This window comes from Drosophila melanogaster, chromosome 3R, assembly GCF_000001215.4.
Source record: "Drosophila melanogaster chromosome 3R".
NCBI lineage: Eukaryota > Metazoa > Arthropoda > Insecta > Diptera > Drosophilidae > Drosophila > Drosophila melanogaster.
The window spans coordinates 22,275,756-22,298,375 of record NT_033777.3 but is presented as its reverse complement, the minus strand read 5'-3'; the positions used below and the strand labels follow the sequence as shown (position 1 = coordinate 22,298,375).

General features: G+C 43.1%; 1 protein-coding gene, 1 non-coding gene and 2 pseudogenes across 7 annotated transcripts in view; all 4 read right to left on the bottom strand.

Moving 5' to 3' along the window:
* Window positions 1–324: 324 nt before the first annotated feature.
* Window positions 325–828, bottom strand: CR43697 (annotated as a pseudogene).
* A 3-nt stretch (window positions 829–831) lies between these two features.
* On the bottom strand, window positions 832–1,506 carry CR43696 (annotated as a pseudogene).
* A 743-nt stretch (window positions 1,507–2,249) lies between these two features.
* Window positions 2,250–22,620, bottom strand: part of SKIP (Shal K[+] channel interacting protein) — a gene marked incomplete at its 3' end in the record, with an annotated part of 162,297 nt that continues 141,926 nt past the window's right edge. For 2 of the 6 annotated variants that reach the window (NM_169997.5, NM_001275898.1), the window contains exons 5-19: window positions 19,750–20,024; window positions 19,621–19,670; window positions 19,041–19,147; window positions 17,491–17,577; window positions 16,473–16,529; window positions 13,441–13,498; window positions 12,675–12,904; window positions 10,416–10,579; window positions 8,815–8,896; window positions 8,080–8,298; window positions 7,022–7,214; window positions 5,918–6,063; window positions 5,498–5,763; window positions 5,305–5,426; window positions 3,444–4,917 (exon numbers count right to left, since the gene is read on the bottom strand). In NM_169997.5, the coding sequence (NP_732703.1) occupies window positions 4,475–4,917; window positions 5,305–5,426; window positions 5,498–5,763; window positions 5,918–6,063; window positions 7,022–7,214; window positions 8,080–8,298; window positions 8,815–8,896; window positions 10,416–10,579; window positions 12,675–12,904; window positions 13,441–13,498; window positions 16,473–16,529; window positions 17,491–17,577; window positions 19,041–19,147; window positions 19,621–19,670; window positions 19,750–20,024 (2,499 nt within the window). Of the gene's footprint in view, window positions 4,939–5,304; window positions 5,427–5,497; window positions 5,764–5,917; window positions 6,064–7,021; window positions 7,215–8,079; window positions 8,299–8,814; window positions 8,897–10,415; window positions 10,580–12,674; window positions 12,905–13,440; window positions 13,499–16,472; window positions 16,530–17,490; window positions 17,578–19,040; window positions 19,148–19,620; window positions 19,671–19,749; window positions 20,025–20,403; window positions 20,740–22,620 lie in introns of all 6 variants that reach the window. The other 4 variants (NM_001260304.2, NM_001275899.1, NM_001260305.1 and 1 more) reach the window with 4 other exon arrangements.
* mir-1010 (mir-1010 stem loop) lies at window positions 5,427–5,497 on the bottom strand. Its single transcript, NR_048461.1, has one exon. It is a non-coding gene; the product is annotated as a mir-1010 precursor RNA (primary transcript).

Below are 22,620 nucleotides of genomic sequence, written 5' to 3'. Positions count from 1 at the left end.
AGTTGTGCTTAGGTGAATCACATTAGCTGGCGAGGCCATTCGCTAAATTTCAATTGCCTGAAACCTAAAGTGTAGTCCAAATTGCTTCTTAAAGCCATTGAGGCGGCCTCTTTTGCCCGATCAAAAGCTGGAAATCGCTTAAGTAGAGCTCTGCCCATCGAAAATTATGGACAACTGGAACCAAGGGTATGGGAAAGTCAATGCCAATAAGAGTCAATGAAAGCTAATGACTTGATATATAAAAATAGTTGCCTTCTAAATGCTGAAACCATTCCAACCAATCCAAATGATAACACATTCAAACAGTGCTTACTTTTTAGATATGTTCATTTTTATTTAAAGAATTTTATTTTGATTGATGCATAAACATGAATCATCATTATCCACCGAGTTTTGGTTTTATTTTTGAAAATTTCTTCTAAAATTTACTGAACTCTGAATACTTTAGTTTGCGCTCTCGTTTTACTTTGTGTATTGGAATTTTACTGGTTTTTCTTTTGTTTTGTTTTGCAATTGTAATGTGTTGACCTTATGATCGATTTTGTGGCTCCTTGTTAGGTTAAACTTTAATATTGCTTATATATTCTGTCTTTAAATTACATCATTTTACAGTGATAATTAGAAAATGCTAGCACATGCTGTGCGGATGTGTTCGTTTTGTGTTTGCTTCTCGTCCATCTCTAAATATATAAATATTCTTTTGACTTTGTTACAATTTACAGCTGAAACACTTATATGTACTTTGGAGTTAAATTTAAAAAAATGCCTATAGTCCAGTATTTCACATCCTCTTGTCATATATATGTCTTTAACCTTATCTTCGTCGGGCTGCAATGTGTATAACCATTGCGAGAGCCGAGCACTCTCAACCTGTCCAAAATGTGCCAGAAGGTGATGGTTTCCCCGTTGAGCAGGTTATGTTTTTTATTCGCAGAGCCCGCAAATCTTATCACCTTTCTCCAGCGCCACTGATAAGGCCATCGTGGGTCATTATGCTAATCGGTTGGACAGCAAAACAAATGGTTAATTGGGATCTAATGAACCCGGTGAATTGCGCAATATGTAGGCGGCCGTAAAAATGTTTACATTTCGATTGCTGTCAGTTATATAAGGAAATTATTTTCATTGATATGGGGCATCCAGGCGATTGCAGATGCAATTTCATCTTTATAGAGGCTATAAGCCAGTAGTCCAACACGCCCGCAAGTCTCTCAGCAGATAAGATAGACCCAAGACGATTGCATTCGGGATTCAGAAATATTTCGGAGACTAGACAAAGCAAAGCTACGACGGTTATGGCTCCGAAATAAGCCCGATTAGAATCTTTTGATATATAACCATCTAAGCCACTACCACTGCACTTGCACTTTGACGTTACGTTTTTATCTAGAATTTATATGTTATACTTTTTTCATTGTTTCTATTTGCTTATTGGATTAAATAAACGAATATCTTAGTGCTCGTTTTGAGCTGCTGCCGCATTTGAGTTTCGACTGTGACTGAAACCAAGCCGAGAACACGTTGCTGGCAATGAGACAGAGTCCACTTGGCTGGGCTTGTGCAAATGCAATAATATCAATTTTCATATTTTCATATACTGGCTACTGGACGAGCGAAAGACAAAAGCAATTTAACAATTTACTAAAGCACTTAAGCGCAAATTCAGTTCCCGGCCGCTCGACTAGACGCTGTAAAAACTAAGCCAGCGACGACTGTCACTCTATGAATAAACATCATCATCGCCACCATCATCAGCAGCGACACCAGATAGTATAGATCTGGGATAAGGAGTGGATCTGTAAATTTAATCAGAGCAGCTTTCGTCGGCGCTGTGCTAATCCATTGACTGTCACCGACACCAACGCGGCGTGTTTATCGGAGCGGGACGGAGATTCAAAGGTTCCTGGTTTGAAAATCGTTTACATTTCAGAAATCTTCAGTTGTGCTTAGGTGAATCACATTAGCTGGCGAGGCCATTCGCTAAATTTCAATTGCCTGAAACCTAAAGTGTAGTCCAAATTGCTTCTTAAAGCCATTGAGGCGGCCTCTTTTGCCCGATCAAAAGCTGGAAATCGCTTAAGTAGAGCTCTGCCCATCGAAAATTATGGACAACTGGAACCAAGGGTATGGGAAAGTCAATGCCAATAAGAGTCAATGAAAGCTAATGACTTGATATATAAAAATAGTTGCCTTCTAAATGCTGAAACCATTCCAACCAATCCAAATGATAACACATTCAAACAGTGCTTACTTTTTAGATATGTTCATTTTTATTTAAAGAATTTTATTTTGATTGATGCATAAACATGAATCATCATTATCCACCGAGTTTTGGTTTTATTTTTGAAAATTTCTTCTAAAATTTACTGAACTCTGAATACTTTAGTTTGCGCTCTCGTTTTACTTTGTGTATTGGAATTTTACTGGTTTTTCTTTTGTTTTGTTTTGCAATTGTAATGTGTTGACCTTATGATCGATTTTGTGGCTCCTTGTTAGGTTAAACTTTAATATTGCTTATATATTCTGTCTTTAAATTACATCATTTTACAGTGATAATTAGAAAATGCTAGCACATGCTGTGCGGATGTGTTCGTTTTGTGTTTGCTTCTCGTCCATCTCTAAATATATAAATATTCTTTTGACTTTGTTACAATTTACAGCTGAAACACTTATATGTACTTTGGAGTTAAATTTAAAAAAATGCCTATAGTCCAGTATTTCACATCCTCTTGTCATATATATGTCTTTAACCTTATCTTCGTCGGGCTGTAACACGTGCGATTTGTTTTTTGTTTAAATTTGATTTAATTTATTTGCGATTAGAATTAATTGAGTTACAATATGAATATCGATATCTTATGTCACAAAATATGTTCAGGTTTAATTACGTTCTGAGTAAAAGTCAAAGCGTTTTGCGAATAAACTCATTTACATTTTGTCAATTGCCATATTAGAATCATATGCTCTACGCTTAGTTATGCTATTAATTATTATGTATTTTAATCAGATTTAATTTAAATATTTTATTCGTAGTTCTTGTGCCGTGATAAATATTCGTTCATTTATTTAACTAATTGCTGAAAACTGATTAAAAACATTTGCGCTGCCTGACTAATTTCATTGTCTGCTTTTGATTAACGCTAAATCGCTCATAGTGTTTACGATCTGATATCTGCTATAAGTGGCATAATAGATCTTAACTGGATCATCCTATATATGTACACACGATCCGGACACGACACGCTACGATTTGAAAATATTGCTTAGCGTACATTACTTTTGTTTGCTCGATTTGGCAATTTTCGGCATTAATTTTTACAAGTTTCTGACGGATTTGCACGATGCATTCATTCCATTTACATTGTCCTAATACGAGATTAACAAATTAAAATTAGTTTCGAATGGCAGTTGGTGTTCTGTTTCTTCTTATGTTTTCTATTTTTGTTTATAAATATTTTGTTTTGCTTGGTTGCTAAAATTGAATTGGTCTATTGCTTGCACTCAGATTAGTGCCTTAAAATAGGAATCAACTTCTATGTGTGTCTCTTATTAAAATGTTAGAAATGAATCTATTTAAAATGCAATTCAAGTTGGACGTTTGACAATATCACGTTGAGAAATATGCATACACAAAGCAATTAAACAGTAATAAAATGGCAAATCATACAAGTCTCATTCAATGCATAGCTTCAAACTAACTAAAAATCAAAATATAGTCAAAATATATAAATATTTTCATTACATCACTAAGTATATAAAATTTCTCCTTTTCTGCAGATTGTGTATGTATATATAAGTCTGTAAAGTCTGTATTTATATAAGTGTTAAATATTTGTGTAAATGCCAACATTATCGGAGGAAGGATTGACTGACTCTTACTATCTCTGCTTGCTATCTTTCTCTTTCCTTTAAACACATCCCCCACTATACCGGTCTCTCTCTTAACTGTCTGTCTATCTCTCTCTATACATACTATACATTTGAACTGAAAGACGCATGTTGGCCTTTTGTTTTCACTATCGAATCACAGCAATTGAAATACACTTAACTCAATGGGAGACTAAACTAAGAATTTGATGTAGTAAATGGGTTATTGATCCTCCAGTCTGTCGTCCTGATCCTGCAGCAGCTGTGCTCCAACACCGGAAGCTCCTACGCCGCCATTTCCGGTAATGCTACCGCCCGTATTCTTGCGCAGATGATTGCGCAGCATTACCAGATTCCGGTTGAGTGGCAGGTTGCTGGCCATGGAGGAAGATACGCCGCCGCCGCCTGAGGAGCTTGGTGCATGTGGCAGCGTGTTGCAGATGTTACCCAGCGGTGCCGAATGGGCGGTAGGCGAGGTGGCAGTGGCCACTCCGTGGGGCGTCAGGGTACCTGTGGTGCCATGACTCATGGTGCCAAGACCAAGACCCATGCCCATGCCCGAGCCCACGCCCAGCAGCAACTCGTGGGCCAGTATGGTGGGCAAATGTTAAGTGCTGCTCTTCAGCGGACCCGACGATAGCGAACTGCTGCTGACCCCCGAATCGCTCGACTTCTCGCTAAGCCCTCCACGCGTGAGCGTATCGTCCGCCATAAGGCCGTTGCCGCCGAGAAAGGACTTCTTGCCCAGTCGTCCTCCGCCGGGCAGAGTGGTTTTGAACGGATTGTCCTTGCAACGGCGGGCGCTCTCCACGCGCTTCATAATTTCACTGGAACACTTGGTCACCACGTCGTCCAAGCTGTTCGACTCGTCCGTCGAGTTTACCGCCTGGGTAGGTGTCTGTGAGCTGGGTAGCGGGGATCCCTCGTAGCATCCAGAGTCGCGGGGAAAGTGGCGTCGACCAAAGGGCGATGCTCCATGCTTCATATTGATGTTGTTCAGGCGGGCTTCATCATTTTCCGAGCTGGATCCGGGTATATCCACATCGGAGCCTGTGCGGGCGAAATTTGTAGCTGTGAGTATGCGTGGTGTGTGGGTGGGTGTGGGTGGGTGTGGTGTTCGGTTCGGGTTTAGAGTAGGTTAGGTTAGGCTTTATCAATTTATGGCTTATTTCAACAATGATTCACAGTAGAGGGCGAACGCAAGTTATACTAGTTCAAACTGTTTTATAAAATCATATTTATGGTTGCATAAAACTTATCAAGTGTTGTTTTGGTACCTGATAACAACTACATTGTACCTCATCTAGGCCTAATAAAGTTTCGATCTAAATTGATGAATTTCACAATTCTTCATAAGGTGCGCCATTCATGGAAATCGTTGCATAAAATGAGCCACAGTTTGAGGAATCTAAGCGGTCTTTTGGTGACTAGACTTACATTCAATGTCATGCAGCAGTTGCACAGCCGTCAGCAGCTTGGCACGATGTTCCTGGTTGAGAATGCCCAGGTAATCCAGGTCAGCGGGCTCCAGTTCCTTGAACAGTTCCAGGTCCTCGTAGCTGCAAATGGAACGATAGGTGAAACAATCCAACAAAATTGTTGGTAAATTTGTTTCATCTACACCACTTACCCGTTGAGCACAAAGACGGAGGTGTACTCCTTGAGTCCAATGCGAATTAGCAGGTCCTCCACGGAGCAGGGTCCACCATTGTGGCTGCCATTTCCAGAATTAGCCAAACGCGAGCCGGCGGCCAGGGTCTTGCTGCTGGAGTTCTTCATTCGCTGCTCCGGCAGCACCTCCACGTTGATGAACTTGAAGTGGCCCACGCGGCCGTGGCATCGACCCTTCCAAATGCCCGAGGCGTTCATCGACAGCACATCGATAAGGTCGCCCTTCTGTAGATGGAATAATAATATTATTAGATTACCGTGCTTGAAGAAATCTTTTTGGGTAGTTAGGAAAGCTTCTCATGGCCAGGGGATTACTGCCTTTTAAGCAGAACTTTAAATGAAAGTTTAATACAATATTTTGCTTAATCCAGCAACTCACCTTGAATTTGAGTGCCTCCTTATCGTAGGGATTGGGCAAACTATCCACGAGAGCCTTGGCCTTGCAGATGCAGCTGGCCATCGAGGTGCGATCCTCGGCCGAAATCGAGCTGTGCGGACTGCCAGGACGAACCAGAGCCTGGGTGCCTGCGGACGACAGGAGAGGCGAGAAGGAGGCTTGATAAATATTTGCCCTGCTTTTTTGGGCCAAAGTTTGTCCTGGCAAATTTCCAATTAATGCGCCCACAGCCAATTAGCCGCAGGACCCAAGGAATTTACTATGGACAAACATCCAGCCATGCATGTTCGAACTCACACTCATTCGTTTGGTTAATTAAAAACTTTTCAAATATTTTCACACACATACACTTACACATACTTGTACATTCACTTGGCCCCGAAAATATTCAAATATGCACTTGAAGTTTCCCATTATTTTTTCGAGCTGTTGTTTTCTTTGCGTTGCTTTTGTTTGGTTTGCTGGCCAAAGCTTTTGGCTAATCCTTGCTTTGTGTCCTGGCCACATGAAAAATAAAGTATTTTTCCTTGCACTTTTCAAAGTTGCCCACCCACGCACCCATCCAGTTAAGCCGGTGCTCCTGCTCCTGTTCCTCCGGTATTGCCTTTTATTTGGCCAAAAGTTTTGTTCATTAAAAAGGAAGCGGTTGCCCTTCATTTAACCACGCCCCAGACATTGCAATCTGCCTCGCCCATCGGCACTTGGCCCCTCTTTGGCCTCCCGAGGGGCTGCCAGAGCAGCAAGTGCATTAAAAATTCATTAAGTTTGCAAAATTTGAAGGAGCAACAAAAAACCGCAACAAGAACTACAACTGTTAATAGACCAATATGCAAGCAAGCCAGCCAAGCCAGCCAACCAAGCCAGCAAGGCAGTCTGGGAATTTCGGCATGGCCATCGAGAAGGAAAGGAGCATCCAGCAGACGGCTTGCTACTGCAGCTGGCGAAATCAAAGCCCAAAAACTCTAAATTGCCAGCTCAGACAAAGATACACAGGCAGTCCCGTTTGTGTATCTACAACCCTCGTATCCGTATCCGCAACTCCATTGCTATCCCTATCCCTATCCGTATTCGTATTCGTATACTTACTCGAACCGGATGCGCTGGGCAAACTTTCCACGGAGCTGGCCGAACAGGCGAACGCCTGATCGCTCATGCTGCCACGGTCGGTATTATCTTGGGAATTGCTGAAATCCCTCGACGTATCCTTTGTGGCAACAAAGTTTCGTCCATTCTCATTAAATGCGCCAATTTCCTTTGCCGAGCTACGCATCTCGCCCGACTAACAATCCAATCCATACCAATCCCCCAGTCAAGCCCAGACGGATTGAAGTGAAAGTTATCCGTATTTTTTCCGTGTGTTTTGGTTGCGTCGTCGACGTCGTCGTCATCGTTGTGCAATAAATTGCATGTTGAAGGGGAGAGCAGCAAAAAACAAGAACAAGAACAGGAAAGTTTTGTTAGTTAAATCATTAAAAAGTTTAAAACGAACATACCAATACGTTCGGGCAGAGAAGAAGGAATTAGAGTCTTGACTTTGTCTACACGGAGAATAAATGTTAACACATGTGTATGCCATTGCATTTGAAATAAATAGTTTGCGTTAACACATGCTAATAACTTATAGTGAGTTTTAGTTTTGTGCCTTTTTTGAATAAAATCAAATATGTTTTCGTGCTGAATATTGCGCTTTGGGCGCAGACTGCATTAGTTTCTCTGATCCTTAAGCTGCAATGCTGGACACCAAAACTTTGCTCATATTTTTTTTTGGCAGGCCTCGACTCGCCTCGAAAGTTTGGCCGAGATGAACTTTCACTTTTGCCAACACGCTAAAACCGTGCAAGCGGCCATAAAAACTCATTAAACTGGCATTTGCATTTAGAGTGCATGTCGCGCCAAAGAGTTGTGGTCCAGTCGGGCCATTATGAGGCTTTAGCTTCGGCTTTGGCTTTGGCTTTAGCTTTACTGTTGGCTAAGGCCTCGATGAAGCCAATTGCATATGCAAGCCCCCAAGGGGCTAATTACATTTCGCAGGCCACATAATGTGTCAACAAAATCCCCGTCGCTGCATCGACGATGCAGTTGGTGTCCTCTTCCACCTTCTGCAAATCTGTTTTCCTTTTGGCATTAGCGTTTAATTAACTTACATGATGCACCGTGGCCTTTTGGCAAATGGTGTTCGCCTTGCCGTGCGGCAGTCCGTTCTTTTTGGCCTTAGCGGCCAGCAGGCTGGGCGGTAGACATCCGTGGCCCCTGGTCACTCCGATGTCCTCGTAATCCGACGATGGACTGGGCGACAGCGATGGTGATTCCCCAATTCCACCGCTTAGGGTTCGATAGCGGGCCGTGCAGTTGTTGGTGCCAATCTGAAAAGGGGCGTAAAGCGGATTGAGTGCGTTTTCATATTAGCCAAGTTAGGGCAAGTCAACTTTGCAAATGAAATGGTCGCCGAACCTCAACTCCCCCAACCAGCACATATCCAAACCAATAGCATTTGCCGTTCGTATTCCGACAACGTTTAGCTGGCTTAAGTGCCAAACTCCGACTCCGGGAAAACAAGGAAAAAATACTAAAACCGGCACGGGGAGCCGGGGAAAAACTTGGCTAAAAAGCTTTTCAAGTTTGTGTGCGTTCCTCGGTCGCCCGCTCGTTTTTATTTCCCTCTATCTACGTGCATTTCGGCCATCGTCCATTTTCGGACCAGACGACATTGGCCAAATGCGAAGTTTGTTTGTCACAAAGAGCACTTAATCAATTTAGACGCATTCAGATGCAGCGTATCTGGACTTGGAGGAGTCGGAAATGTCGAAGGAGTTGGAGAGGCGACCATAGCTGCAAGTTAAATGAGCCCGATCCAAGTGGAACTTGGTTTCTGCACTTACCGACACCGTACTGAATCTGGAGGTAACGCTTTGTAGATCTGAGATGGAGCCCGCGTAGTCGCCGCTTTCGCGATCATGAGATCTGAAAATATGGTAATTATCAGCAAATGAATAATCTAACAATCTGTAGAACAAAAGGAATTCCCAAGCAAAATATATTGTCAAACAATTTCAGAGAACTTTTTAATCTTTGGTCCAGCAAAAGGTTGCCTGCCTTTCAACACAAATGATATCCATTTCACCTTAAAGTGCCCCTTATAATGGCCAAAAAAAAAACTTGAAAATCGAAAACGGCAAACATTTTGATGGCAAACAATAAGCAAAGGAAAGTCGAAGGTGTCGGCCAGAGAGGCTGGGATGTATACACGACCCGAGGTCGAGTGGCAAACAAAGGTCATATAAATAAATACTTGATATCTTTTTCGTATTTCTTTTACTTGGCAGATTTTCCTTTTACCATTTTGCTTCAACACTGTTGAGATTTTCACTTTTGGTTGCCTTTGCTGTTTGTTTTCCACCTTCGTTTCCCCATTCTCTTTGGCTTTCGCTCGCAATTCGTGAGAAGAAAAAGTTTTCTTTTCGTTTGGCTCGTTTGTGGCCCCAGCGGCGCACGAGGCGTATAAGTTATTTCAGCAAGTCCTTTTGTATGCGTACGTGTGGAAAACGCAGGTTCTCGTCCTTCTGGATGTTTCCTCCTTTTCACCATTCCCCATCCAGCATCCATTCTAGGGCTACTGTCTACCTAGCTGGCTGATTGAGGAGCTGGCGCTCTGACTTGTGGATTGGCGTTGAAGTAGCAATAATGCCATTTCATTCAAGTGTCCCGGCCTGTCGATGTCTTGCTTTTATTGGATCCGGCATCCCGAATCCAGCATCCAGAATCCATATATATATATATATATCAAGAGTGTGGCATGCGTAACAATATGAAATTGATGACTTTCGGTTCGATGCGTTTCGATATGTGTGCCGTCTGCCAGTCAAGCTGGTGTTCCTACCCATTCCTCTCTCGTTCGTCACTCACTAATTCCCTCATTCAAGTCCCCATTCATTCATTCGTTCATTCGCTCATTCAATCGCTCGGCCTGGCTGCAGACCCGTTGATAACCGCACTAATGAAGTGAAGTCCACCCTTTTTCACCGATTTTTTGTGTCTGTCCGTGTGTCTGTAGGGTTTGGGGTGCACCTTTTTCGATTGACAAATAAATACGAGATGCCAGACTTGAGCTGTTTGATTGCTTTCGCCTTGGTCAGCTATTAGTGTTTGCTGGTCGAAAAGCTGGCTCGAAAGCTTGTCCTTTTCACGCCAGACTGGGCTCGTTTGTGGCACAGTTTTATGGTTGAATGATCCCTATTCCTTTCCAAAAATTTGCCCTTTTGAAGTGCGGCATGGAAGGGTTCGACCTTTGTATTTGCCATATCATAACTGCCCACACTAAAGCGGCGGCACCGGTTTACTTATTAATGCGCCACCTTCGACGTGTCGGCCCTTCGGCCATAAACTCAACTGCAAATAATAATGGCAATCAACAACCGGCCAATGCCCCGACCCAACTGAACCGAACGGAACTTCCTTCTTTCCCCCCGGGGGCAACACTCACCTGGCGTGCGTTAAGGGTATTATTGTCGGTGGATTTGGCGGCTGCTGCGGCACGATAAGACCTCTACGCGGCGGTCCACGTTGCGGCAATGAAATATCTCCGGCGGATCTTAATGAAATTACGCCTGTGCTCTCGCGGTTGTTCGAGAAGCGCACACGGCCACCCTGCGAAGAAAAAAGTGGAGAGGAGAAGCGTGAGTGAGGGGCATACATACACTGGGGGGAAAAACGCCATCTAGAATCGAGAAACGAAATGTTGGATAGGGAAATTAGCATCTAAGATTGTATGCGGTGTAATGATATTAGATATAATGGGCTCTAATGAATCTAAGTCTGATAACTTATATAAACATATCCTGCTTAGTTATTATAAATTGGGAGTACATATTTTTATAAAGAATATATATTTATACGACCACATTTTGGCTAAGTGCATTTATTTGTAAAAGAGAAAGGAGATAGAGTGCGCACAACATGGGGATTAGCATTCGAGTAGAATTTGTTGGCCGCTGTAGAGCAACAAAATTATGAAAAATTAACAAAGTTATAAAACTTTACGAGGCCGTGAGAGAGGAGTAGCTGGTTTGGTTTATTTGTACTTTTACTGCTTGTTTTTCGCCTTGTTGTTGTTGTTGCACTGATTCGATGTGGCTGCCGGTTTCAGCTTGGAATTTTAAATTTAGGGAACACAAATTTGGTTTTCTTCTCTCGTTTCCTTTTTTTTCCACTTTATTTTGCGTATGTTTGTTTGGCCATGGAAATTGCAAAGTTTTTCCGTTTTTAATTTAGGCAATGCAGGAAAGTTTTGGGCAAGCAGAGAGCGTGGAAAAACCTCCAATGTGAATGAGATTTTTTGAATCGGGCAAATATGGTATCGGTGGCAGTGTTGAAGGTCCGTTCGTCTTTTGGGTTCGTTTAATACGCAATATTTTTGATATGCAGAGTCGGCTGAAATCGGTTTGACATATCATGTGAAGCGATCCCATTTCGGGTCCCATTTCAGATCAAAGGAAGCTGGACCAAAACCAAACCAACACAATTCAATTTCAATGCATTATCTCCGGCTACTTCGGTCCGTTAAACAGCCACAAACGCGAGCTTAACCTTTTTCGGCAACCGCAAAAGTTTCGTTTCAATTTTAAACAAATTTCGAGGCCACATCAAAGGGGCCACCAATGTTGAAAAAGAGGCCCGCACACAAAGGCCTCCCCGAATTGTGGCTCCAGCGCTCGGCAGCGCTTCAGAGCTGAGTGATTTCAATTGACTAAGAAAACAAATTCCCCCGATAACTTGCCTAATGCGTTTCGACAAAAGCGCAACTCCCGGCGACGCAGGAAAAAAAAATCAAGGGGCAAAGAAAATTATGCAAAAGGAAAAGTCTCAAGACGGCGACGTCTTTCGCAGAGTTTTCCATGACTACCACTCCCACTCGCCAGAATCAATCCACAATATCGAACTGTGAGAGAGAGTCAAAGTCGAGCAAGTCAACAAGAATTATGCACTTTTTGACTGTCAATAAAAATAAAGTGAGTTCGAGTCGCAGTTTGTCCTGGAGTTATGCACACAGCAAAGGAGCGCAGAAAGAACGAAAAATGCCAAAGGACATGGACATACAAATCGAAGTGGGTAGAAATCAATGCGCCAGCACAAAAATATATTCAGCGTATAATTTAATAAAGCAAATAGAAGAAAGCCACAAAGCGAAAATCGCTGAAGAAAACCAAACTCATCGGGGGCCAACCCAAAAAAAAAAAAAAAAAAAACTGTATGAAAGCGCAAAGGAAACTCCCTCACAACATTTTGGCTGGCGAATTCCACAGAGAAATCAAAGTGGGTTGGAGCTTAAAATTGAAATGGAAGCTGGCATTGGATCGGCTTTGCCCCTCGGCTCGAAGGAGTGCGCCCAGTAACCAGGATTAACGGCGTTGCAGGATGCGACGCATAAATTTCAAATGTGATTGCAACTGCGACAATGTTGCCGCTGCCAATTTTATTTTTCAAGTGGATGACACAAGCCGCATTGTACAAGTCACCGAAAGTGTGTAAATTTATTCAAAATCTGTTCTCTATGTAATAAAATATGTTCTACAATATCGTGAGCCAATTATAGATTTAAAATTGAAATTGTTGCATGTGTATTGTATTACAGCTATAGAATTTGCTTTCATTTGATATATTTAGCTGCTTTGATTGATTTTTAACTCTAAACTTAATGCCTATCATAGTTCTATTTGGGTAGTATTTTAAGGACAAGACTCACCTGAATTGTGGCAGCTGGTCCGCAGTTGAGCCCGGCCATAAGAAAGTCATCGGGATCGCTTTCGTAGGGCGGCTCGTCGTACCAATGACCTTGATGATGCAGCGCACTCACCGCATAATGGGCTGCTCCCCCGCCGCCACCATTGCCGCCCACACCGAGTGGCATGCCCAGTCCGGCGATGCCCATACCGCCACCCGTTCTCAGCGCCTCGTCGTACATATACGTATCGTCTGCAAGATGGGAATAAACCAAATTTAGCAGCCGCAAAGTAAGGATTAGTTTGAAGATTAGTTGGAAAAAATAAGAGAGAAGAAAGCACTGGAAAGGAGGAGGAACTTAAAAAACTTTTTGCGAGCGACCGAAAAATGTGCAGAGCCAGCAGAATGGTTGCAACACAATATTATTATACGCCACGTTGCACACAAAACTTGCAATGCCATTTGCCACATGCTAGCGGCAGAGCAAGTTGCTCCGGAGCCTGAAGTCCGGGGCTTATGTACGGATTCTGGTCCGGAAACGGACATAAGATTTTATGCTCGCTTATGCATGCGACGCTCGCCAGACGGGCGGGCCAGCCACGCCCACTCTGGCTGCTGCGGCTGCTGCAGCTGCAAAGGCTGCTGCAGCAACTGAACTTGCAACAGAAGCACTTCAAGTGTAAAATTCCTGGCTGCATGCTGCATACTTTTCGGGGGCAGTCGCTTAGATTTCCCTCCTCCAGTGCACTGGATTTCCTTTATCCCTTTTCGGTGCTCTTTCAACTTACCCATGCGTCCTTCGCCGCGACTCATTTGCAACAGTCCCTGTCGAATATCACGCAGGATCTATTAAAGACAAAACAATGTTGCATTAGTTTATGGCAAATAAATGGTAGGTGATTTGCTAAAACTTTTCCTCTAATTTTGGGATATTTCGTAGCAAGTGTAACTTATTTTAATCCAGTTGAATCAGCTGTGTGCCAACTTCATATGGTCAAAGAGGTATTCCTCTTCGTTTTGACAACATCTCGGCACCCTTCGCCCCTCAGACTCCTATAACTAAATAAAACTTGTTCATATTAAAGTCAACGCCTTCGCTTGGCTTCGTCGCATTCGTATGCATGTTTGCTCCTATTTGGGCAGCACTTTGTCTGCATGCCAAACGTGACTGCTGTGCGAAATGAAAGGACGAAATGTTGTCAACTTCCTTCAACTGCTACTGCTACTTCTACTTCCAGTTCTACTTCTGCTTCTCCATCTACGGCTGGCATCTTATTAGCCAAGTCTGGAGTTGAGGCAAAGGCGTTAAAATTACAAAATTCCATTTGAAAACTAAAACAATTTTCACAGCGCAAGCAGAACTACGAACTATCACACAGAATGTGCTACTTGTTCCTATTTTTCTGTATTTGGCCAGAAGGCATGTCTATGTCCTGAGTGTCCTGCAGCATAATGGCATTCTATGTGCGCTGCATACTAATTCCGAGACCATATACTATACCAGTAGTATGTATGAAAATGCTTCTGCTGCCGAACTGGAAAGCGAAAAGCATGCCAGGGCCGCCAAACAAACAGCAACGGCCGAAATAGAGACACACTTGGCAATAAAAGCGGGACGCTGAAAAATTAGCTAAAAGCTTTTTTGGCCAGTCACATTAAAAATGCATTCAAATGGTAGTGGGATGTTTGGTATGGTTTTTTTTTTTTTCTTTGCGATGTTATATGGTCCACTCCCACACAATTGGTTAGATGCTGCCGCTGCCAAATTGAAATTTACGTGGCCAAGAAGACATTGCTACATTTCTTACAATTCTAATCACATCTGGGGTCTTGGGGGACGCCTGCTTAATTGCCTGGCCAAATGCAAAGACCCCAAAAATGGGAAAAAAGGGAACGAAATTTCTAGCCATCTCCCATCATAAATATTTCATGTTCCTTCGCACACACAGAAGTGGAGCAGTTTCTTTTCCATTCCAGCCATTCCTGGCCAAATGGAAAACAAGGCCTCAACGGCAGAGGCTGCTTTCCATGTGGGCGCTGGGTTGCTGCAAAAACAGCAATTACAATTAGACAAACAGAATGTTGTTTGCACAAGTTAAGCAGCAGTAGCATCAGCACTAACAACAATAACAATGTGACACCCCAGACCCTCCCCCCCCAGTCGCAGGATATATCTACTATATTCGTGTATATGGCGCAGTAACCCCAACTCTTGTGTGCTTTTCATTTATGCACAAAAATTATTGCCCTTGCTTAGGAGCACACATTTTCCTGAACTGGCAAACAGTCGACAAATTGTCGTGCAGCAACGCAATTTGCGTGAGTTCACTGCGAAAAAAAAAGCGTTTGATAACTAAAAAGCCTCACAGCATAAATCGAAACTATCTGAAAAACAAACTAGCTTCTAGATACCATATAACTAGTAGTTGTTTGATGTGATAATTGTTTTTTCCCAGTGTAACTGTCAAGTTCTCATCAGTATGCTGTGCATCCATCATTGAGCCCGATAACTGGCATAATTAACTAGCCTGCTGCTGCTGCTGCTGCCAAGTTGATGGAAGTTGTGGAGTGCTGTGGTAGTAATGATTTCCCTAATCGATTTCGGTTTTAAGCCAAAGAAAAATCTCAGCTCTCTTTCGAAATCTGTTGGCTTACAGATATTATTCATCAGCCTGGAGTATCAAGCAATCAACATGGAATATTTTACTCAGCTTTCACATTTAATTCTCTTAGCATATAAATAAATAAGTTACTCTCTTTCGGCGACACGCCCATTTGTTTTTATCATGTCCTTCGTTTGGACAACGTTTTCAAGTGTGGAAAGTAATTTTTTTTTTGTTTTATGACAGCACAAAGTTTATCATTCGCCACGTTGCACTTCATTATTTTTGTTGCCTCCTTTTGGGGTGCGCCAGCAGCATGACCATGTGTTGGTGTGTATCTGTGTGCTTAACATTTTGTCTGCGTCTGTTTTGCATGTTTGCTCGCCACTCACACTCACAGCACACACATTTATTTGGTAGCTCGAGCTTTTGGCCTGGTCTTCGGGCTTTTATGCCTTGGAATAATTGCTGTTTTTATATCAAATATTTTTAATAGCTTTTTTAATTGGCTTGTCCATATAGAAGTCGTAGCATTTATACATTGCAATAACAAATTGGGGTGCAAACAGTGCGTGCTGCAACCGTAAGTTGCTTGAGTTTATGTTTCATAATTAAGCGAAATTTTATGAATGTATTTCCCATAGCTACGAAAAGAATATTAAGAAGTTTAGCGGAGCACGTAAACCTTATAAACATTCGTTGGCCTGCTTTTATTAATGATTCTAATGACTATTACGCACACTTGAGACTTTAAATTATACATTTGATTTATTTTTACTCTTGTTTAAGTTGCATCTATATGTCGTGAAAGCAAACCTATAAATTCGAATCGCACCTTCGGCTGCAGGGCAAGAAAAAGCTAGGAAAACCTTTGGTCTGTGCAATTGCAACTGTTTCATCCATTTGTGTATTTAATGCATGCAAATATAAGGCTACGGAATCTGTGAAATTAATAGTGCAGCCTGCACTAGCCAGACCGGCTAACAATTTCAGCCAAGCCTCGGGGCTGCGAGTGTTTTATGTTTATTTAATTTGTGAAAAGTGCCCAGAACAAATATGCTTGATTTATCCCTGGCCACTGCACATGTTTGCCATGTGCATTTATCAATTTCGGAATAGACATCTTGAAGGCATAAATCTTTGCCTTGTGGTCACAGGATATTTGGTTATCTGTATATCTGGATATTTGAATATGTGGATATGTTCATGTCACTTACCTCCTCGTGTTCACGTTGAAATTTTTCCTTTTTCCGCATGGCCTCTTGTACTTTCAACTGCAATTGGAAAATGGTTTGTTAGCTTTGGTCGTTTGCTGAGTGACTTTGTTTATTTATGAATGTGGCAACTAATTTCTTTGCTAACGAAAATTTAAAGTCTACTTTTTGCGCTGCAAATGGAAAAGGGGCGCACTCAAATTTGGAAGGGATGTTTGGTAATGCATTATGCATTTGCTAACTATTGTTGCAGTTGCTGTTGCTTCAGGTGTTGCTGCTGCTGTTGCTGCTGCTGTCTGTTGCTGCTGTCGCCGTTGATTGCATTTTGCTGCTTGTTTTTAGTTTGGCTCCGTGCGCGCTGTCATTAATAATGAATGTTGACGGCAATGAACTTTTAAATGTTGCATGCATCCACACGCTGCCACTTCCTCTTCCTCTTCTTCCTCCCCATCATCGTCCTTTTTGCCCTGCGGCACTCGCCGCGTATGCGATTGTTTTTGTTGCTGGTGGCATGCCATTACAGGTAAACGTGCTCAAAAGCAACAGCCGCAGCTTTCGTGTTGAAATTGCATTGCAAATGCAGTCAAAATGGTGGGGTGGCATTCGTCCGCTGGGCGGTGTGCGAAAGTTTCACCCTGTTGTTGCAGTTTGTGCAAATTTTTTTTGTTGCTGCACAATTTTGTTGGCTGTCACAGCTGTTGCAACACACAGAGGCAAGAAGCAAAGCAGCAACAGCAGCTTGTTAAATGTGCAGCATAAATATTTATGCCACTATTCCAGTCGAAGCAACCAAACATCCCACATCGCACACGCATTTTTAAGCAAAGTATAGAAATATGGTAGGAGATTTTAAGTTGAATATGATATTAATTTCTCTGCTGATGAATGTGCACTTTTAAATGATATTATGCAGCACTAGCATTGTTCTAAGTTTAGTAGATTACCCTTTACAGTTTCTAAAGCCGTCGAAATCTCTTTCTAAATGTTGTATTAGGTGCAATCACCTATTTATGCTACTCACCCTGTGGATTGTCTCCTCGAAACTGTGCTGCTGTCCGCCGGCGCCGCCGTTTATCATTTGAAAGTGCCGCAGACGATCGTTAGCCGCCTGCAAAATAAGCGGGAATGGAATCAATTTGGGGCAAAGTTTTAAATTCATTTTCAGAAAGAACACAAGCTTGGCGTGCTTTCAATCGCCAGGCTTATTAACTTTCTCAAGTATGCACAAAGGTTGTGGGCCGCGAAGGGTGTTGAGGTGAGGTTGAACAGGACGCTCGTAAATCAAGAGGAGTCCTTGAATGGCGGGCAGCAACGTGCTTTATCGCCATTAGGACGCCATTTTGTATTTCACACCTTTCAGCGGGGCTTTAATTTTTAATTAATAACGAGTCAAGGGTCAGGTTAGGGTCACCCTTCGACCCTTATTCACGGGTCGCTGTTTAATGCGTTTGTTTTCTTATCATAAATAGCAAATCAGGTGGGAGAGCCAACGAACCAGGCAACAAACGCATGGCCACGTGGAGTGCTGTTTAATTATATTTTGAAAGGCCAGGCCATGGCTGTTGAGTAGGATGCCGCTACTTAGGCACATATCCTTAGTCATTTCCTGCGCTTATCTGTGTGCCAGGACCTCCTGAGGACCTCCGAGGCTGCTAGCCAGCCATTTTTCGCTGCCCTTTTTTCCCCACCGGCAGTTTATTATTTATATTTTTCCTCCTTCTGCTCTCCACGCCTTTATTTATTCTTTTCTGTGCTGCTTGTGAAAAATTTATGCATGTCCTTGCTTATTTATGAGCAGCGTCGCCGTCCTGTGCCACGTTATCTCTGCTCTTGGCCGCAGTTTCATTGCCAGACTCGGCTCAAGAATAGTGCCCCTGCTGTACCAGCTGAACCAGCTGTCGCAGCTGCTGCGACTCCAACTTGGACTAACTCAGCTTCTGCTGCTGCTGCTGCTGCTCCTGATCCTGATGCTTTTCCCCAAAGGTTGCTCTAATCAAAGGCGCTGAATGAATCCTTTGTGAGCGGCGCAGATAAAGCGAGTGTACAACAACTTCCCCCAAAAGGGGGACGTTGAGTGGGAGGCAGGAAACTGATGGCGTTTGGTCCTGGCGCTATTGGTGCACTGCCAGGATGAGAAGTGGCAATGTAGACATGGCCGCTGGCAAAACATTTTTAACCTTTTCAGCTGGCAAAAAGGGAGAAGCTGCTCGGCGCGGCGCGCATAAAAATTTACATGTCCCCAGGGCCAAGATTAAGTATACTACACAAGAAGACTGCGGAATATTCAAATCAAGACGCAGAAAGTCATAAAAATGGCAGCCTAGAAGAGGCAGGGCAGGGGAATTCGAGAAAAGGAAAGGAAACCAAACGAAATGCGAGCAAATAAATTGAAAGAATTACCGCAGCAGTTGATTCAAATGAAAGGCTGGGGACGGGACAAAACTTGCGGGACAGGACAAACAATTTGCTTGCGGTCATAAAACGAAGCGCGAAAATGAGTTTCACTCGCTGGACGAAAACGGGGGGAAAAAGGATGGGTGGGAAATTGTATCGAGGGAGTACTTTACTTACCCTGGCCTGGGCGCCATTCTGTTGATTGTTCCGATCCCGTCGATTGACAGTCTTCAAGCCTTTCAGCAGCCGGGCCAGTGTGGTGCGTTTCTTTGTCTCGCGGCCCTCTGAAAGTCGCGGGGAAAAATCGGCATAAAAAGGACAGAAATTGAATTAGTGTAAGGAACTCAAGTCGGCGGCTGATGTACATCATTTTTGTTTTATTTTCAAACCCTGGTAGGGAGATATAACTTTCCTAAGAGTTTTATAGTTTAAAAGATTATTTTAAGTCAAGTAAATAACTACGATAAAACAGAAAGCATTCAAACTCTGCTGGGATAGTGATTACATGCTACTTCTGCTATTTATCTATGAAAATTCATTAAAGTTCTTCTTTAAAATTCTGACCTCATTACAATTGTGCTCTACATTTACTGCAATTTCTGAGCGGCCCTTTCATAAATAAATTAAAAAACTAAAGTCTAAAGATTTCCTTTAAACGTTAAGTACAAAGCTTATCACCTTTACACAAAAGCTTTAGAAATCGTCTACCAGGATAAGAATTTTACTTCTCTGGACTTTTCAACTCTTTTCAACTTACCAGCTGTCGGTGGAAATTCGTAGAAATAAGCTGAGCGCGGACTCAGGCAGCTGAATGGAATAGAATAGAATTTTTATTAGCACTACGATTCAATGGAGAGCGCTCGAAATATTTAAATCCTTTACTCACTTTTGCTGCACAAAGTTCAAATGCGCGACATTCGGTGGCAGGGTCTGATGCTGATGAGGTCCTTGCTGCTGTTGTCCTGGCACAATTGGTAACTGTTGCTGCTGCTGTTGCATCTGCTGCTGCTGTTGCTGTATGCTCTGTTGCGTTTGCAGCGTCTGCTGCTGCAGCAGCTGTTGCTGTTGTGTTAACCCTCCTCTGGCCACGCGGGGTGCGAAGACGCCATAGCCGAATCCGTAAATCTCATCCTCCTCCTTGTCGGACAGACAACTCGAGGGCTGTAAGGTTGGGGAATGGAAAATTAGTCATTTTATTGGCCACTCTTTTGGGGGGTGTTAAAACACAACTACAACTACATGCAAGTGAAAGTGGAGAACGCAAGCAAGCAAAAAATATTTACACAATTCTTAGCACACAATTAAATAAATTTATTCGCATACAGGCTTAATGGTTTTTTCAATTATTTCTTTTCAAGCAACGCCAACATCAATTTCATTTTTCCAAAAATTCTTCGTTCATATTGTTGGTTTTGTAAATATTTTCCTTAGGGGGCCGCTAATGGAGTCATTCATTTTTTTTTTTTTTTTTGTGTTGGTGATTAAGGAGGCGGGAGATTGGGTGGGTGTTTGGTTCGTTCCGGGTCATCATCATACATACCGAGTACTTTCCGGGCACATAAATGGGCTGGCTATGACTATTGGGCAGACCGGCGCCGTGCATCGAATGGCCACGATGGCCATGCTGCTGGCGGTGGTGCAGTACGCCGCTGCTGCCGCCGCTGCCACCGCTGGCCGCCCCACCGCTGCCGCTGCCCGTGCTGCCGCCAGCCCCACCTGATCCGCCCACCACCTGGGCGGCACTGTGCAGCGGACTCCGCTCCGCCCAGGCCGCCTGGCGCGCCCGCTCGATAGTTGCCAAAATGTCCCCGAAGGGAGCCATTAGCAATTCGCAATAGACGGATGCCAGGCCCTCTAAATGGCCGCGTTGTCCATCCTGCAAAAGAGCGAGAAACGAGCAGCAGAGATCGGTAAGACACTTGGCCAAGTTCTATTTCGTTTTTGTTGTTGTTTTTTTTTTTTTTTTTTTTGCTGATGAGAGTTGGGGGTGGGTATGAATGCTATAAGGTGTGCGAAGGTTACAGTGGGGCTCATTGGATGAAAATCGGGTGAGACAGAGTGGGTGGAAGATGCGAAGAGCTAGAGCGGTTAATGATGCTACATTGATGTTGGCGTTGGATGGGGTCTAGTCACCGGGTTAATAATGCAAGGGGTTAATTCGCTTATCCGGTTAGTTAAGAGCAACCATAACCATAACTAAGCTACAGGTTATTCCGGAACGCAAGGGTAAATAGGTGATGGGGGATAAATATCAATTTCATAGGGCTGCTTTAATGTCTTGAAAGCGAAAATAAATGGTTTATATTTCAAATGATTATATATATATATATATTTCCACATAATTAATAGTTATTATGGCTACGCATTTTGGCTTATAAAACGCATTATCGGATTTGAGCTTAAGTGCACCCCTGGTCATAATTAAATAAATGCCTATATGTTCGAGTTCATATGTTTGCCTACAATACGCCGCTCAAGTCAAATTAGTTGCGCCAACTGCTGCTGCCAATTGCCACAAATAATTGAGTCTGCCCCGGGGAAGGTAGACGAGGGGGCAGCGTAACTAAAAGCCCGTGTGCCAAACATAATGCACTTAGTCTGGGCATAAATTATGGCACCCACACACACACACACACTTGACTGTGTTTACAGCTCTCGAAGCGATTTCCCTCATTTTCCTCATTCGGTAGGCAAAACATCTCGGGCCTGATAAAATTTGTTAACAAACTGCCATGTTAAATTACACAAAACAAAGGCACTCCGCATTCACTCACACACACACGCAGACAAACGCACACAAAGAGAGGCACAATGGGCTTCCCTTACGCACTTTTTCATTGCATACCTGCAGGGGCAATTTTGCAGGGCGAAAAAAAGTACGGAAATGACTGGGTAACTGGGCGGGTGGTTAAAAATGGGGTCTTGGATCGGGCCGGAGTGTTCCCGACTACCTTGACATTTTGAGTGGCGCTCGGGGCAATGTTAAACGCTTGACATTGTTCCACGACTTCGCTCTGTGCCGCGCTGGCATCAATCAAATATGACACGCATTAAAATATCGCCCGATTCCTGCCGCTGCCACATGACCCCTGCTCCCAAAATGGTGCCGCATATCCTGCCCGATTTTACCCGCCTCATGTGGAGCCACCATGGGGAAATTGACAGGCTTCAGCCAGCCACCTGGCTACGGATTTTACCTGGGCATCTGCTGAGCCCCCGTTATGGGTGCGCTGTAATTTGACGGATGAAAAATACCTGCCATGGTCTTCTATGGGCCTTATTATACACTCCTTTTTGCTGGCTTAAGCACACTTTTATACCAATTTGAGACCCTAATTGAGTGCTACCAACGAGTCCTTTCCTTTTAGCAGGATAAAATGAAATAAGAATCTTAATAAAGGGGAAGTGAGCATTTCCTAAAATTAGTTTATATTGATGATTTTAAAGTAGTATTTCTTTAAATGAACTTATTGTGACAACTGTCACATATTTCATCCAATCTGATAGGGTATTTAAATGCCCACCTTGATCATTTAGCATACTTTCCTCTCCTTAGTTAAATGAGTAGACCAAGGACTTTCAGGCCAGACATGCGTAGAGTGAAAGAACCCGCTTTGTATATATATTTTGTGCAATTTGCGAGGAAATTGCCACGTTTAGCGTAATTTTTGCTACTTATTGCCTCTTTGACTAGGATGCCAGCAGTGAAAAAGGGAGAGTTTCGAGGCCTTTGGCCATACTGCTACCACTACTGCCA